Source organism: Oryza brachyantha, chromosome 11 (genome assembly GCF_000231095.2).
Source record: "Oryza brachyantha chromosome 11, ObraRS2, whole genome shotgun sequence".
In the NCBI taxonomy this organism is placed as follows: domain Eukaryota; kingdom Viridiplantae; phylum Streptophyta; class Magnoliopsida; order Poales; family Poaceae; genus Oryza; species Oryza brachyantha.
This window is the reverse complement of record NC_023173.2, coordinates 7,335,674-7,352,225: the sequence shown is the minus strand read 5'-3', so window position 1 is coordinate 7,352,225 and position 16,552 is coordinate 7,335,674. Positions and strand designations below refer to the sequence as shown.

The following is a 16,552-nucleotide window of genomic DNA, read 5'->3' as shown; positions in this document are numbered from 1 at the left end:
TGCCTCATTTTCTTCTTTGGATTTTAACCGATCTAGAGATTTTTCTTGGATTGTAACCGATCTAGAGTTTTCTTGCCATGGCTCACAAATTCACAACAAAGCCTCATGTTTTTGATGGATTGGATTTTCCTTATTGGTGTGATAAGATGCAATCTTATATTATGGCTGAAGATTATGATGTTTGGAAAAAAGTTGCTCAACAGATTAATACTCCTGCTTTGAAAACCGAGTTTAGCAACAATTGCAAAGCTCGAAATATTTTATTGAGTGGGATTTCTCGTTCGGATTTTGATCGTATTTTGCATCTTAAAACTGCCAACGAGATTTGGAATGCTTTGAAAAATTTTCATCAAGGAACAACTAACATAAAGAAACTTCGTCAAGATCTTTTCAAAAAGGATTATATTAAATTTGAGATGAAACCTGGAGAAGCTTTGGATGATTATCTTGCTAGGTTTAATAAAATTTTGAGTAATTTTAGATCTATTGATTCTGCCTATGATGTTAATTATTCTCAATCTGAGATTTCTCGTCACTTTTTGAATGGTCTCGACATGTCTGTTTGGGAGATGAAAATTACTACCATTCAAGAATCTGCTGACATGTCTACTTTGACTTTGGATTCTTTTTACACAAAACTCAAAACACACGAGATGAATATCCTCTCTCATAAAATTGATTCTAAATCTAGTGCTTTGGTTTCTCCCTCAACTTCTTTTGATGTTGGTGCTTCACCATCTAATTCTACCGCTCTTGCTTTAATTAATGCCATGTCCGATGAGCAACTCGAACAATTCGAGGAGGAGGATTGAGCTTTGGCTGCTAACAAGATTTCTCGAGCTATGAACAATGTCAGGTATAGGAGAAGAGGAGGACCAGCTCATTGCTTCGAGTGTGGTGCGCTTGATCACATCCGCTCGCATTGTCCTAAGCTCGGGAGAGGCAAGAAGGAAGATAATAATGGAGACAAGACCAAGGATGAAAAGCCCAAGTTCAATAGCACTTTTCAGGGAAGGAGGACCGAAGAGAACCTCAAGAAGATGTTGAATCAAGTCTACGCCGCTTTTGACCCTCTAAGCGATGTAGATGGAGAGAGTGAAGATGAAGATAAAGCAAGGAACATCTCTGGTGTCTGCCTCATGTCGCGTGGTGAATCAGATTCAGAGTATGACGATGAGTTCCCTTGAAGAAGCGATTCATGTTTTAATGCAAAAAATAAGAAGTGTGAGAAGATGTATAAAAAACAAGAGTTTATAATTGAATCTCTGAATGCTGAAATTTCTAGATTAAAATCTCTTATTCCTAATGATGATGATTGCAAAAATTGTAAGGTTTTGATGCTTAAAATTTCGAAAATTAGAGATGTCAATGTTTCACATGATTTGGGAACTAGATCTTCTCTTGCTCTTGGTTTTGCTTTGCTTACCCGCACTCTTGATGAGTTGTTTTTAACTAAAAAGATGTTGAAAAAATATCAAACTGCTTTTTATGCTAGTTCGATGTTTAACGTGCTTTGTGCTAAAAAGTTAAAACAACATCCTAATGTTTTGGATTGCTCAGCATGCACAACAAATAAGATGAAGCTAAAATTTGCTTTAGCTCGTGTTGAGTACATGGAAGAAATTGTGAAAACAAATGAAGTGTTTTCTTGCCCCAAGTGTCGCAATAGCAAAAGTGTTAAGATTGATTGCAAAAACTGTGCTAATCTTGAAAAAGAGGTTTTTTATTTGAAAAGTTCTTTGAAAAGATTTTCTGATGGTAAGAAACAACTTAACATGATTTTAGATCAATCTAAAGTGACTAGCTGCAACAGGGGTGTTGGCTTCAAAAAACAGTATTTAAATCTGCTGGTTTTATGTCCTCTTCTTCTGAAACACGGAAAGAAACAAAAACAAAAGTTTTAAAACCATCTATTTCTAAAAAAAAATATAATTGCTCCTTCTATGAAAAAGATGGACATCTTGTTGGTTTTTGTCTCAGATTAGCTCATAAGCAGAAAAAGGAGAGAGAAATTGCTTTTGCAAAATCTAAGCTGCAAAAATCTGCTTTTTCTTTGAGAAAACCGGTCAAATTGGCTACTGAGCCACGGTCAGACCGGACACCGGTCAGACCGAAGGTACAGAAGCAGTCAGACCGGCCCCCGGTCAGACCGGCTACTGCACCTCGGTCAGACCAGCCTCGCAGAGATTTTTCTAAAAATTCTCAAACTGTTTTTGCACGACGATATATGCCTATTGGATCTACTAGTCGTGTGTCTCTGTACTGGATTCCTAAATTTCTTTGATCTAACCCCAGTACTGAGGCTTCGACATCCTCTCTTGTGTAGGCTTTGGTGGCGAGGAAGGAGAACGTGTAGATCGTGGATTCCGGTTGTTCGCGGCACATGACCGATGCTAAAAATTGGTTCTCCTCCCTTAAACAGGCATCCAAGACTGAATCGATTATCTTTGGTGATGCTTCTACTAGTGTCGTTCTTGCTACAGGTATGGTCAAGGTAAGTGACAAGTTTGAATTGAAAAATGTAGCTTTGGTTGACAAGTATAATTTGCTTTCAGTTTCACAAATTGTTGATGAGAGTTTTGAGGTTCTTTTTAAGAAAACTGGAAGTAAAATATTTGATTCTTGTGGTGATTCTGTGCTGAATATTTCTCGCTATGGAAAAATTTTTAAAGCTGACTTTGATAATCCAGTTTCACTTGTGATAACATGTCTGGTTGCTAAGTTTAGTAAAGATGTGATGTTTTGGCATCGTAGACTTGGACATGTTGGTTTTGATCATCTCACGAGAATAAGTGGTTTGGATCTTGTTCGTGGTTTGCCTAAACTTAAGAAGGATCCGGATTTGGTTTGTACACCATGTCGTCATGCTAAGATGGTTGCTTCTTCACATGCCCCAATTGTTTCTGTGATGACTGATGCACCAGGACAGTTGTTATACATGGACACTATTGGTCCAGCTAGAGTGCAATCGGTCGGAGGAAAGTGGTATGTGTTAGTTATAGTTGATGACTTTTCTCGATATTGTTGGGTTTACTTTATGGCAACTAAAAATGAGGCTTTTCAACACTTTCGTAGTTTGTATCTTCGATTGAATCTTGAACTTCCTGGTTCTTTGAATAGAATTCGAAGTGATAATGGTGGTGAATTTAAAAATGCCTCTTTTGAACAATTTTGCAATGAAAAAGGACTTGAACATGAATTTTCTTCTCCTCGTGTCCCTCAACAAAATGTTGTTGAAAGAAAAAATCGTTCTTTGGTTGAGATGGCTAGAACAATGCTTGATGAGTATCACACTTCAAGGAAATTTTAGGCTAAAGCTGTTAACACTGCATGTTATATTTCAAATCGGGTTTTCTTGAGATCTAAACATGGAAAAACTCCTTATGAACTTCGATTTGGTCGTCAACCCAAAGTTTCTCATTTGCGTGTTTTTGGTTGCAAATGTTTTGTCTTGAAATCTAGAAATTTGGACAAATTTGAGGCACGCTCTACCGATGGATTGTTTCTTGATTACCCCACACATTCACGTGGCTATCGTGTACTTGTTTTGGAAACTAACAAAATCATTGAAACCTGTGAAGTTACTTTTGATGAAGCTAGTCCAGGTACTAGACTAGAAATTGCAGGTACATTGTCACAAATTCAGGGGGAGGATGGTCCTATTTTTGAAGACGAGAGCGACGACGACGACGAGGTCGGCTCGGTCGGTTACACCAGGCGCCAAGCCGGTCAGACCGGGCGCCAAGCCGGACAGACCGCCGACCCACCTCCGGTCAGACCGACACAGGAAGTGCGGTCAGACCGGCCAGGGTCATCGGGTGCTGGTTCTGTTGGTGCAAATCACAATGGTCCTCCAGAGGCTTCAACCTCGACCAGTGAGAGTACAGAACGCGAAATAACTTCAGAAGTCGCTGTTCCTTTGCACATTCAACGACGACATCCGCCAGAACAAATCTTGGTAATTTAGGTGAGCGGACTACAAGATCTAAGGTAACAACCCATGATGTTTGTGCAAATTCTGTATTTGTTGCTTCTTTTGAACCCAAAGATGTTACTCATGCATTAACTGATGAATCGTGGATTAACACCATGCATGAAGAACTTGAAAATTTTGAAAGGAACAAAGTTTGGATTTTGGTTGAACCACCTTCTGGTCATATATTATTGGAACCAAATGGGTTTTCAAAAATAAACAAAATGAGGATGGTTTGATTGTCAGAAATAAAGCCAGACTTGTTGCTCAAGGTTTTACCCAGGTGGAGGGTTTGGATTTTGATAAAACTTTTGCTCCTGTTGCTAGAATTGAAGCAATTAAACTTTTGTTAGCCTTTGCTTCTTCCAAAGGTTTTAAACTTTATCAAATGGATGTGAAAAGTGCTTTTCTAAATGGTTTTATACAAGAAGGAAGTTTATGTCAAACAACCACCAGGTTTTGAAAATCCTGATTTTCCCAACCATGTTTTTAAACTGTCTAAAGCTTTATATGGTTTGAAACAAACACCTAGAGCATGGTATGATAGGCTTAAAAACATTTTGCTTGCGAAAGGTTTTCGAATGGGAAAGGTTGACAAAACACTTTTTGTTCTTAAGCATGGTGATAATCAACTTTTCGTTCAGATTTATGTTGATGATATCATCTTTGGTTGTTCATATCATGATTTGGTTGTGGAGTTTGCTGAGACTATGCGTAGGGAATTTGAGATGAGCATGATAGGTGAGTTATCGTACTTTTTGGGGTTGCAAATTAAACAAACACCTCAAGGTACGTTTGTGCATCAAATGAAGTATACTAAGGATCTTTTGAGACGATTCAAGATGGAGAATTGCAAGCCAATTTCAACACCAATTGGTACTACAACTGTACTGGATCCTGATGAAGATGGTGAAGCAGTTGATCAAAATGAGTATAGAAGTATGATTGGATCTTTGCTATATCTAACTGCTTCTAGGCCAGACATGTAGTTTGCTGTGTGTTTGTGTGCACACTTTCAAGCTTCTCCTCGTGCTTCACATCGTCAAGCAGTCAAGCGAATAATAAGGTATTTGCAACATACACTTGAATTTGGCATTTGGTATTCTACATCATCTTCTGTATGCTTGAGTGGATATTCCGATGCTGATTTTGCTGGGTGTAGAATTCATAGAAAAAGAAATAGTGGAACATGTCATTTTCTTGGTACTTCATTGATTGCGTGGTCTTCTAGGAAACAGTCTAGCGTTGCTCAATCTACTACTGAATCAAAATATGTTGCTGCTGCTAGTTGTTGTTCTCAAATTCTTTAGCTTTTATCAACTTTGAAAGATTATGGAGATAAGTTGACGTCCGGCGGTCAGGATATCATACGGGAAACTTAGGCTAGAGTTCAATGCACGTGGTGCTGAAGATTCCATGTGGCATATGATGGAGATATTGTGTACGTATGGGATATGGAAGTTGAGTTCGGATAGAGTTCGGATTTGAGAAAATTTGTTGTATTAGAGATAGAGATATGGTTAGTTACGGATAAGGATTTGTTTGCCACGAGATTGGGAGTCCTAATTCATGCTAGATACGTGGGCCTTGCATACCCATGTCGAGGTTATAAATAGGTACCGAGGGGTATGCCCCCGGAGAGCTTTTTTGTGCTGTTTGAGAGAAAAAGTTAGGGTTTTCGACTCTATTTCGATTTTAGATCGAAAGTTTTGGTTAGGAGTGCTTTCTATGTACTTTGTAAACACTGGTTGATCAATAAAAGTCGAGAGATTCAATCTACATCTTGAAGCTTTATCGATCGGTGTTTTTCCTGGATCCCGACGGTCTAACCGCAGGTAGGCTAGCGGTCTGACCGGCCACTCAACGTCGGTCTGACCGAGGTTATGCGAGCAGTCTGACCGGTGGTACATTCGCAGTGCGACTGGAGGCTTTGATAAGGTTTTTGTGAAGGTAATCTTTTGTTTCCGCGAAAAGATTTGGTTTTTTGCTCTAGCTACCATTCACCCCCCCTCTGGTAGTTCTTTTACTCTATTGCGATCCTACAAGAGAAAGGACAATTCCAATGATCATCATATCGGGACGGCCCGTCACGCCTCCAGCTCCTCTCGAAGCGTCGGTGGTATCTGTTCATCATTGTGGTGGAGGTAATGTTGTTCGCATTTGCACGCCTCCTTGAACTGCTGCTTGCCCTATAGCCGATGTCGGGGTGGACCATGTTAACGGGAAACGGATGTCAGTCGATCTTCATCGGCTTCTTGGTTTCTTCAAACTTGATGCGGCCTTGCTCGACTGCCACTTGGATGTGTTTTTCTTGGAGCAGGAGGTCGAAGATTTTGTCGGCCTTGTTGACATCGAAGTCAAACTTCTATGTTTCCTTTGCCCCCTTGACCCAAGGGCAATTCACCGGCTTTTTGTTCCTGGTCCACTCTGCCAGTCCTATGTCAGATTCTTCGACATCGGAGTCCGATGATTCTTTAGCCAAGTAGGCGACGCGGCGTTGGAGAGGCATCGGCTCATGATACCCTGAAGGTTAGGTTGTTCCCGCTGTCACTTTCTGGATCGTCTTTCTCATGGTTTGGATCATTACCTCCAAATTCAGTCAGAAGCTGGACCGATCTGGAGAAACAGTTTCACAAATACTTCTTTGCTGGCGCAGATGAGATGAGACTTACGGATTTAATTTTGGTTAAGCAGCTGGAAGGAGAATCGGCTATGGAATACATATAAAGGTTTCGTAATGTTCGTAGCCGATGCTATAGTTTGAGCTTAGATGATAAACAATTGGCAGAGCTTATATTCGGAGGGCTGTTAGAACTAATCAAAAACAAATTGTTTTGTCATGAGTTTGCAAGTTTGGCCCATCTCGTTCAAACACTAACGGTTCATGAAAGTCGTTCGCAAGGTGCAAAAGGAGATGAATTTTGGAGTCGCCAAAGCCGGAGCAGAGAAGATAATTTTGAAGCATGAGTTCTCATATTTCAAATCTGGGGGCATGTGTTAACACCGAAATTTGGTAAATTTCCGTATTGGATTCAAATAAGGAAAGGAGCAATCGTCGATAGGAATTTTATCCAGAAGAGATCGAATCCAATATGGAATCATGAAGACCAAGGCTTGGAGGCGTAAATTTATCTGTTAATTAGAGTTAGTTAGGATTTTTATTTTATCTCTAACAGATTAGAGTCTGATTGAGACTGTTGTGTGTTTTATCTAGTAGGAGTTAGAGATAGAGTCCGCATAGGACTAGTATGTTATTTTTTTTTATCTATTAGGAGTCATGTGTTGTCCGACATGGACTACTATCCTTCCGAGGGTATAAATATGTGTGCTCCGAGTCATTATAAATCATCTAGATCAATCAATAGATCAACTACTCTCGGCGCATCGCCACCCTCCTAACTAAGGTTTCAACTCTGGCAGAACTTGACACTTGATGTGGGGCTACATTGTCTCGATCTCCGATGGAAGGGTAAGTTCTACGTTCCGCCAGACCACGGTAATCGTTTGGCTAGATTAGAAATATCTCGGTTCGGTCTGATCTTCTAATCTAGTTGCGCGATTGCTAGTTATTTTATTAGTTTCAACTTAGATCACTTTCGTGTTTTGGGTTGATCTGGTCGACCACTTTGGGCGATCTATGTTGGTTTGATATTCGCTATTTGATATATATTAAATCTAGTACTATCTCGGTTAGATCCGATCTAGTAGATTGCGTTTGTCAGATAGTTTATATCAGATTGATGTATTTTACTCATTGTTTTATTGGAGTACCAGCCGATAAGTTACCAGTCATTGGCTCATTGGCTTGATAGCAATCTAGATATGTTTAATATCTATCCTGACATTACTAGGTTTACTCTTGAACTGTCTCGGTTGGGTCCGATCTTCTATGATTATTCTTAGAATTCTAGGCTAGGTATTTTACGGTTCTTGATTGTTGGTCCGTCGTCTATAGCCGATGATTTTTGCCGATCTACATGCTTATCATATTTACATCAATAGAGTAGCCGATTGCTTTACTGCATTATTTCTATACCAATCGGCTTGATTTAGTTAGACAGTTATTTACGTTGCATCGGCTTATGAGAGTTACATGCAAATTGGTTTTAGCCGATCGTAACGTATGATTCATTGTTTATTCCAAGTATTTTGTCGGTTTATTTATTAGTCTTATCGATCTTCATGTTTCCTATAATCTTATCGTGCTCGTCTGCATACTGTCTTGGTTAAGTCTAATCTCTGTATGTCTAGTTCGATCTGGTTATAGGGGCTTGTTCGATCGATTAAGATTAATAAGTGACTTGGCGGGTTACGTTGGTCTAATATTTATTTCAAGTTTATTTCGATCAAGTTTCTAGTTGATCCAAGCTTTTTATAGCCGATCGTTCATCCTATCGGCTAACCGTTACAGTATCAACATCCGATTGGCCGGATTACTAGTTACCTGTCGGTTCGATAGCCGATCAAATTATTTTACTGTTTATCTGGTCAGTTGCAGGATCAAACTGACTGGCACGCCCGGGCACCTTCTAAGAATTTAGGTCCTGCACTAGAGCTGTCTAAGATTAACTTCCAGGCCTACGTGTGTGACCGTTGATTGTCATTTTTTCATCGCCAACGGTTATAACATGGAAAAAGCATTTGTAGACAACCGCCATCCGAATCACTGTTCATGTATTTACTATTTAGCACTAACGGGCTTATTAAGTAATCCCCTATTTCAAAACGTAACACATTTTAGAATTGACTAGAATTATATAAATACTAATAAATAAATATAATATAGATTGGTACTACCCCATTTCATATTGTAAGACTTTCTAGACTTGTCTAAATTTATTAATTGATGTATATATATAATTTATATATATGTTTAGATTTGTTAGCGTCTGTTTGAATCTAGACAAGTTTAAAAACCTTATGTTACGTAATATAGGAAATATATATAGATAAATGCCAATAATTCCCATGACCACGATACTGGGTTCTGTCCATCGCTGATCATGGGCGTTATTGCCTTCCGCAGCACTGACCGATTTTTTTTCTCTTTCTTCCAACTGTGCGTCGTCACTTTTTTTTTATAACTATTTTCCATATGTGTGTTTTCGCTTGGAAGCATAATTCACGTTGCACAGTTGAGTAAGAAAATAAGAGGATATTGATGTGACCTGGCTTTTTTTAATCCTTTTTATATTATATCATTTCTAAAAGCCTACCACTGTATATCATTCAATTTATATATCACCTTCCTCAAACATTGTCGCTTTAGGGTCAGCCCGCGGTTAATTATTTTTTGACTTTGATACAACTTAGTAAATTAAATTGATGTTAAAAGTAAAAATACGTTTATTTAGTCAAGTTAGAGCTGACTATAATTTAATTATCCATGGGCTGATTTGTGCCGGTCCCTGAATCTAGTAAAGAATTGAGATCAATTCCAGACTTTTGTTTTGTCCGGTTTTGTTCTACTGGCCTGATCGAGCACAATGTTAAAACGTGATATAAGCAACCATGGAATAACTTGTAAATTATGGTTAAAAAGGTAGTGTTGGAGAATAAAGTATGAAAAAAATTATAAAACCGGATTCTAAAATTAACTTTTAAATTTTTGTAGAGACAAGCAATCAACAGCGTGTTCATTTTCCCACTGTATGTACTTAGTAGAGATGTATGTAGACACACGTGGACTTAGAAGCCATCTCATCAACGAACTACGTCACCGGTCTTCCAGGAAAAAATTAGCTTTTATGCCACTCTCAAAAATAGCATCCTTCAAATACCATTTTTAAGATGGTTAAACATAATTAGTTATTTATCAATTTTTTAACATGGCTTGTCAACTCACGTTGCCAGCTTGGTGGATTGTTTGTTTGTTTTTCTTGTTCCTTAGCTCAATACAGCGGAGGCAGAGAGGAGGTGGTTTTTAGAACCCACAGCTCCAATGGCACGAGCAGGACACACCCCCCAAGATGATGGAATCTGTGGGAACGTGTGCATGACAAGAACACAAACCTACAGAGAGACAACGACATGGAAGACGAGCTCTATTGGAAATCTTCTCTTTGGGTTTAGTGTACCAAAACATTTTTTATAGTGATAAGAAAATTAATTTTATAGTTGTGCAAGGTCTAAGGATATTAATAATATGGTAGGGTGCCAAAGGGGATAGAGACACAAAGATAGAGAAAGATCTCATTTATGGTCTAAAGGGACAAAATGAATATTTACATCATCATTTATTCTGATAAGGGGATTGGTGAACCAATTGTTATAGGATAGGGTTCTAGATTGTAAGCAACTGTATAGGACAAAGTATCAACTGCCAATATCATCGATCTTCTGTTTTAAAGATATATAAAATTTTAGATTATTAACAAATACTAATTTTAAATTTTAAATCGTTTAGATTCCCTTGACAAGCGCTCGATTCGTTGAATATACATGCACTCCATGTACAAGTTCTCAATCCTACCTATGGTATTTTTAAGGAGAAAATGCTTGTAGTTTAAAACAAAGGGATTGGCTGAAATAGTTTTCATCCGAAATAGAAAAAATACCTAAAGTTTCTTATTGTATTTATTGATTGATGTGAGAATGAAAACCAGTAGAAAAGCGTGAAAATCAAGCTTAAGACGTGGGGCTGAAGTAGGCATGGCAAGAATTCTAGCATATTTTACCTGAATTCGAATTTAAAATGAAAATTGTGAAACCAACCATATATATACAAGAGTTTACTGTGAAAAGCAATAAGTTCACTTTGGGTTCCTCAAATTATCACGAAGTATTAAAATCGTCCCTTAATCGCAATACCAGAAATGTTAACCCCCGAAGTAGCGAAAACCGTTCAAATTAGGTCCCTGGCAGTATTGGAGAGCGGTATTGCTGACGTGGCATCCCAGTCTGCTAAAAATATTAAAAAATTTATGGGACCCACATGTCAATTGCCCAGTCAGCAAATAAATAAATTCACTGTATCATGTTACGTCCCCACGTGAACTGTTCCACCGCCAAATCGAATCGGTGATCAAGAAGAACACCGCGGACTTTTGACCACCGACACGATGTCAGCTCGACCCCGTACATGTCAACCACCCTTCGTCGTGCTCGTGAGCGAGCGACATATACAGCGGCTGCTCCCCGCTCATGTTCGATCGTGCAGTTAGCTAGCTTTGGTTGCCATGGCGAGTGGCTTACTGGGGTGGTTGTGCGTCAGGCCAGGGTTGCGGTGGCTGCGGAGGAGGTGGAGAGGGGCGCGGCTGGTGCTATGGGGAGCGAAGAGGCAGGTGGCGAAGGCGGAGGCGGGGAGGATGACCGGGGAGGTGATGGTGGAGCATGCCAAGTGCCTCATTGTGTGTGGTGCCGACAAGTTCTGGGCCTTCTAGCTTTGTCACCGGGCGCCGGTATGCTCGCCATCGAGGACCGGCTCGAGGCCGGCGCCACCTACCTTGTCCTCCCCATTGACCGTCTCCCTCAGGGCCGGGATGTCATCACCGTGACGTCACTCGTGGCGCTCAACTACGACACGGCACGCGGCTCCGCCTTCGGTGGCAACGGCGGTGGAGTCCCACCACCCCAAGCCTGCGCCCGCCGCCATCGTCGTCCCGCGCCCGAGCCACCCCAAGATCGCGCCACTGCCGTTGCCGCCCCGTGCCCACGCCCGAGCTCGCCGCTGCTGCTCGCGCCCTCGCTTGCTGCCGCCGACTCCCGTCCAGCACTCCAGCCACCAGCCTCAATGGAGAGGGGAGAGAGGGGATTTTTGATTTATTTTCTTATTAGGCTGACACGTCGGCTCTATATTTTATTAAGTATATTTGCCTGACTTGGCAACTCTCATGATTTTTTTTAATATAATTTTTTTACTGACTAGGATGCCACTTACTAAAATCACCCTCTAATACTGTCCAGGAACAACGGTTTTCGTAACTTTGATAGCCAACATTTCTAGTATTACGGTTGAGAGACGGTTTTGATATTCCATGACAACTTGAGGGAACCAAAGTGAACTTATTCCCTGTGAAAAAGAAGAAGATAATCTTGTAACGGGCCTAAAGGCCAGTGAAGTACGGCCCAATAAGCCCACGTATGGTGTGACGGTACAGCTGTACTGTACTCCCTCCGTGGTCAATCCCCCATCCACAGCACGCACCCATCTCCCGACCTCCACCCGCCGCCGCCGTCGTCGTCGCCGTCGCCGCCGGTTGCCGGAGCTCGGCTTTCGCCAGGGGCAGGGGGGGGACAGCTAACCCGCACCCCTGCTTCTGCTCGGCTCTCGGAACCAGGCGGTTCCCCCCCAAACCTCCCCCCATCCTGCTCCTGCGAATGGCCGCTTCTCCCCCCAAATCCCTGCCCTGAATTCCGCAGGTCGACGGCGCCATGGGTACCGACGCGGTCCGCCCACCTTCTGCTCGCCGTGCGGCCCGAGCCCGCAGCACGCCGTCGGGTGGGGAAGCGCCACCGGGGAGCTCCGGCCGTAGGGGGCGCCCCAGCCAGGCCGCCGTAGCTGGCGAACGCGGCGCTCGGCGCCGAGCCGCCGCGGCCGCCGCCGCCGTTGAGGTAGGGTGCTTTCCACTCCGTCCCTGATTCTAGTTCCTCTGCTTCCGCTTCCCTTCAAGTAAGCTATCTCAGGTATTGGGTTGCCAGTTTTGGAGCAAGGCCTTGTGCTTCGATGAGGGGACTTTGCCCTAATTTCAGTCTATCTAGAGTTCAGCTCTTTCCTTTGCAGCCCACAAGAGTAATTAGGCTACATTTCTTTCATCCGGCCTCCTGAATTAGTGGCAATAATTCGCTGTTCGTTTGGATTCTACCAAAAATTCTTTGTAGACATAGATGAAGAGCCCCCTTGCTCTGCTGGTATTGGTAAGGTATGATAGTACTGACACTGGTTGAGCTACGATGATTAGTATTGTTTTAGCTCTTGTTTGCCAGTGACTGCACATCCATACTTGTACTGTTGTTGGTTGTTCACCTTGTTTGGACAAAGGTCAAGTGTGGCTCTCCTTTCTGTGGTGGCAATGGTGACAAGCCCAAGTGATTTGGGTGTTGGTAGAGGAAATAATACACTAGATTATGCCACCCAGCACAGTTTTGATGTACATAATTCTGTTAGCTTGTACATCATGATGTCTCATGGCAAAGCTATTATGATTTATGCTTCAATATATTCTGTTTCGTTTGTTGTATGCAAAGCAAAGTGTACATACCCATGTAATTTTTGGTATTACACTTTAAGATTGCTATACCCATGTGTACTAATCATGGATGGTGATGAAGATTTATTGTAATGCCACAATTTGTATAATTTGGACACTGATATTATGTTTAATTATTTTTTATATAATCTGGTTGCCATTTGTTTTTGTTTGACCAATCATGTGGCATGATTTAAGATGAAATTTAATTAGAATTTGATTAATTGTGGTTGTAAGGTTCTCAAGAGCCCTCGCCGTGGCCGCCCCAAGAATCAACCATCACCGCCACTGAAGCAGGAGGAGAAGGATGAGGGGAATGATGAGCATGTGCGCTATGACTGTGCTTTTCAGGACGAGGAGGACCATGCTTTTGCACCACCAGTTCTTGTTTGGGGCAAGGTGCGGAGCCACCCATGGTGGCCAGGCCAGGTGTTTGATGCCGCAGATGCTTCTGAGCTTGCACTAAAGTACAAGAGGGCAGATGCCCCCCTCGTAGCCTATTTCTGGGACAAGACCTTCGCTTGGAGCGATGCTTCCACGCTTCTTCCATTCTGCTCCAACTTCACACGCCTTGCCAGCCAGAGCACCATGTCTGGTTTCGTGTCCGCTGTTGATGCGGCTCTGCAAGAGGTTGGTCAGCGTGTAGAGATAGGCCTCTCATGCACCTGCTTTGGTAGTGGCATTGGCAAGAGGCAAGAGATTCAGAATTCTGGTATCCGGGAAGGAGCTTATGGTGCCGTTGTAGATGGTGCATACATGAGGGACACATTCCGTGGTAGACCATTTCTTGACTATATCCTAGCCCTGGGAATGAATCCATTGGCTGGTGCCGACCGTCTTGAACTTACAACTGCTAAAGCACAGCTTAGGGCATTCAATTGCTCAAGGGGTACAAGGCACCTCCCTGAGTTTGTGATCTTTGAGGGGATTGAGGATGTTTCTGTAGTGACTCCACACACCAAGAGGAGAAGGATGAAGGGAAGTGGTGGGGATGATGTTGTGGACACTAAGAAGAAGCCAAGGCGTGGTGAGAATTCATCACTCAAGAAAAAGGCTCTGGCTCTGTCGGAAGCTGCAAAAAACGAGGTTGTGGATAAGGAAGGTTCTGTGCCAAGTATAGGAGCAACCGATGATACATCGAGTAAAACAAATAAGTCCAAGAATAAGAAAAGTGCAACAAAGAAGAACAAAAACACCTCAAAAGATGCAAATGTACTTGAAACAGTTGGTCCAGGCAAAAGGCTGTCCAAGAAGGCTGTGGATAAAATGTTGAGTGAGAGCAAATTAGTGCATACACCAAGATCCACACGCATGAAGAGAGGCACTCCAATGGCCTTGAAAGGTCGGGGAAAGGATGGTGGTGCTGACTCATTAAAGGGGGATGAGAAGAATACTGCTTTTCTCAAGCAGAATAAGCTAGGGCGTAGAGCTGGCTCTGCACACAGGAAGGATAAAATCATATGGGATGGGGATGGACATGAAGATGGCAGTGCCAACGTATCTGTTTCTCCTGGCAAGAAGAGGTCGGGGCATGGCAAAACCGTTGCTACGAAAGAGCCAATCTCAGAGCAGGGTAGGAAGAAGAAAAAACTTTCTGAACTTATGGCAGTGGCAGATAAACCTGATTCCTCATCTGGTGATAAGAGCAAGGCTCGAAGCAAACATTTTACGCATGCATCAGATGAAAAACTTGAGGATCCTGATCATGCTTTGAAGGATACAATGAATACTAGGAAAAGAAAGAAGCATGCATCAGTTGAGAAACTTGAGGATCCTGCTCGTGATTTGAAGGATACAATGAAGACTAGGAAAAGAAAGAAGCTTGACACATTGGCGGATTTGTCTTCGCAGCCACAACGTGCCTCTCGCAAGAGCACCACAAAGGTTGGAAAATTGATGCACAAAGCTGCAGGTCAAATGTCACAGACACCACCTGTTCTCAAAGCTAATGGTGCGGTATCTCAGAAGAAATCTCGCAGGACTAAGGTCAGAAAAGCAAATAGTGGAGAAAAATCTGTGCATCCATTGAAGGTGAATAAGGGCAAGACAGACGCCTTGACAGAAAATTCTCTTCATTGCCCTGAAATTCTGTCACAGCTCTCCCTAGCAGCATTTAATCTTAAGAAGAGAGAGAAATTTGCTACTGCAAGCATGAATTTCTTTACTGATTTCAGGAAGTATTCATATGCTTCTAGGTTGGATGTCGAGCAGGAGATATATAATAAGATAGACAATGTTGATGAGGATATGCCTGAGAAGGCTGCCTGCACTGAGCTCACTCCCTCGGAGGAGCCCTTGGCTGATCATATGCAGGACGATTATTGGGCTGACATTCTGATTAGCGTGGAGGAACCACTGTCTAGTCTCAAAAAGAAGAAAGATAAGGGTGTGAGCAGAACAAGCAAGAAGGCACAGCATGTAAAAAAATCTGCCATGAAATCACCAATATCTCTGGGAAATGTAGGTGAACCAACTGTTGAACCCAGACAAGATTTGGAGAACAGGGAGCAACCGAAGGTTGAAACCCAACCAAGTATTGCAAATGGAGCTAAAGTAAGCTCCGAAGAAGTGGAAAATTCCTCTCTTGCTGGACTAGTGCTGCACTTCAGCAGGCCAGGTGCTGTTCCATCACGCAGCGACCTTATCAAAATCTTTAGCCAATATGGACCCGTCAATGAAGCCAAGGCAGAGACTGCAAACAATGCGAACTGTGCTCAGGTGATCTTCAAGAGGCGCATGGATGCTGAGGCGGCATTTGCAGGCGCAGGGAAAATCAGTGCTCTTGGACCAGCTCTTGTTAGCTTTCGCCTCTCGGACTTCCCAGCCACTACCTCAGGAAATGATCCTCGGCAAGGTGCATCAAAGGGTGAATAGGGTGTTCCCCACCATTTGAAGCTGTTATACTTGGTGAGGTGAATTCGATGCCTTCCATTGACAATAACAATGTGGTCAGTTTTCATTGTATTGCACAGATATTTAGTGTTTTTGTTTTTGCAGGTGAAGGAGATTAGTCAGAAAAGATGTATGTTAGGCGGTAGATTGTTACAGGATCAAGCATTCATAGGAACAAAAGGTCGTGCATTTGTCATGTAAACATGTGATGTTGTGCCATCTGCAGATTAGATCAATGACCAATAGGCTGTCTCTGTATGAACATGTTGTAAGCTGATTGGTACTAAAAAGTTGCACCTCATTTGTCAATGTGAGTTCTGATAATACAAACATGCTGCAAACCTTTGAGGCTTATTTGTTGTGCTCTGGCAGAACTGGCAAAACTAGAGCTGGAGCAGATCACATACCAAAGGGTCTATTTTACTGGTGTCCAACTAAATCTATCTCCTGGAGCAGAAACCGGTGTGGAGCCGTAGAGCGCTAGTTCATCTTTACATTA

At 42.2% G+C, this 16,552-nt stretch overlaps 2 protein-coding genes across 3 annotated transcripts in view; both read left to right on the top strand.

The window, feature by feature from the left end:
* Positions 1 to 16,552, top strand: part of LOC102721590 (flavonoid O-methyltransferase-like protein Os11g0303600) — a 96,320-nt gene that overhangs the window by 59,654 nt on the left and 20,114 nt on the right.
* Positions 12,102 to 16,362, top strand: LOC121055765. Of its 2 annotated transcripts, none has more exons than XM_040528909.1 (3): positions 12,102 to 12,526; positions 13,399 to 16,068; positions 16,159 to 16,362. In XM_040528909.1, the coding sequence occupies exons 1-2, from the start codon at positions 12,347 to 12,349 to the stop codon at positions 16,033 to 16,035; spliced, it is 2,817 nt and encodes a 938-aa protein (XP_040384843.1). In that variant the 5' UTR covers positions 12,102 to 12,346; the 3' UTR covers positions 16,036 to 16,068; positions 16,159 to 16,362. The 2 variants fall into 2 exon arrangements, with proteins under 2 accessions (XP_040384843.1, XP_040384844.1); XM_040528910.1 differs by having other exon boundaries at positions 13,399 to 16,073.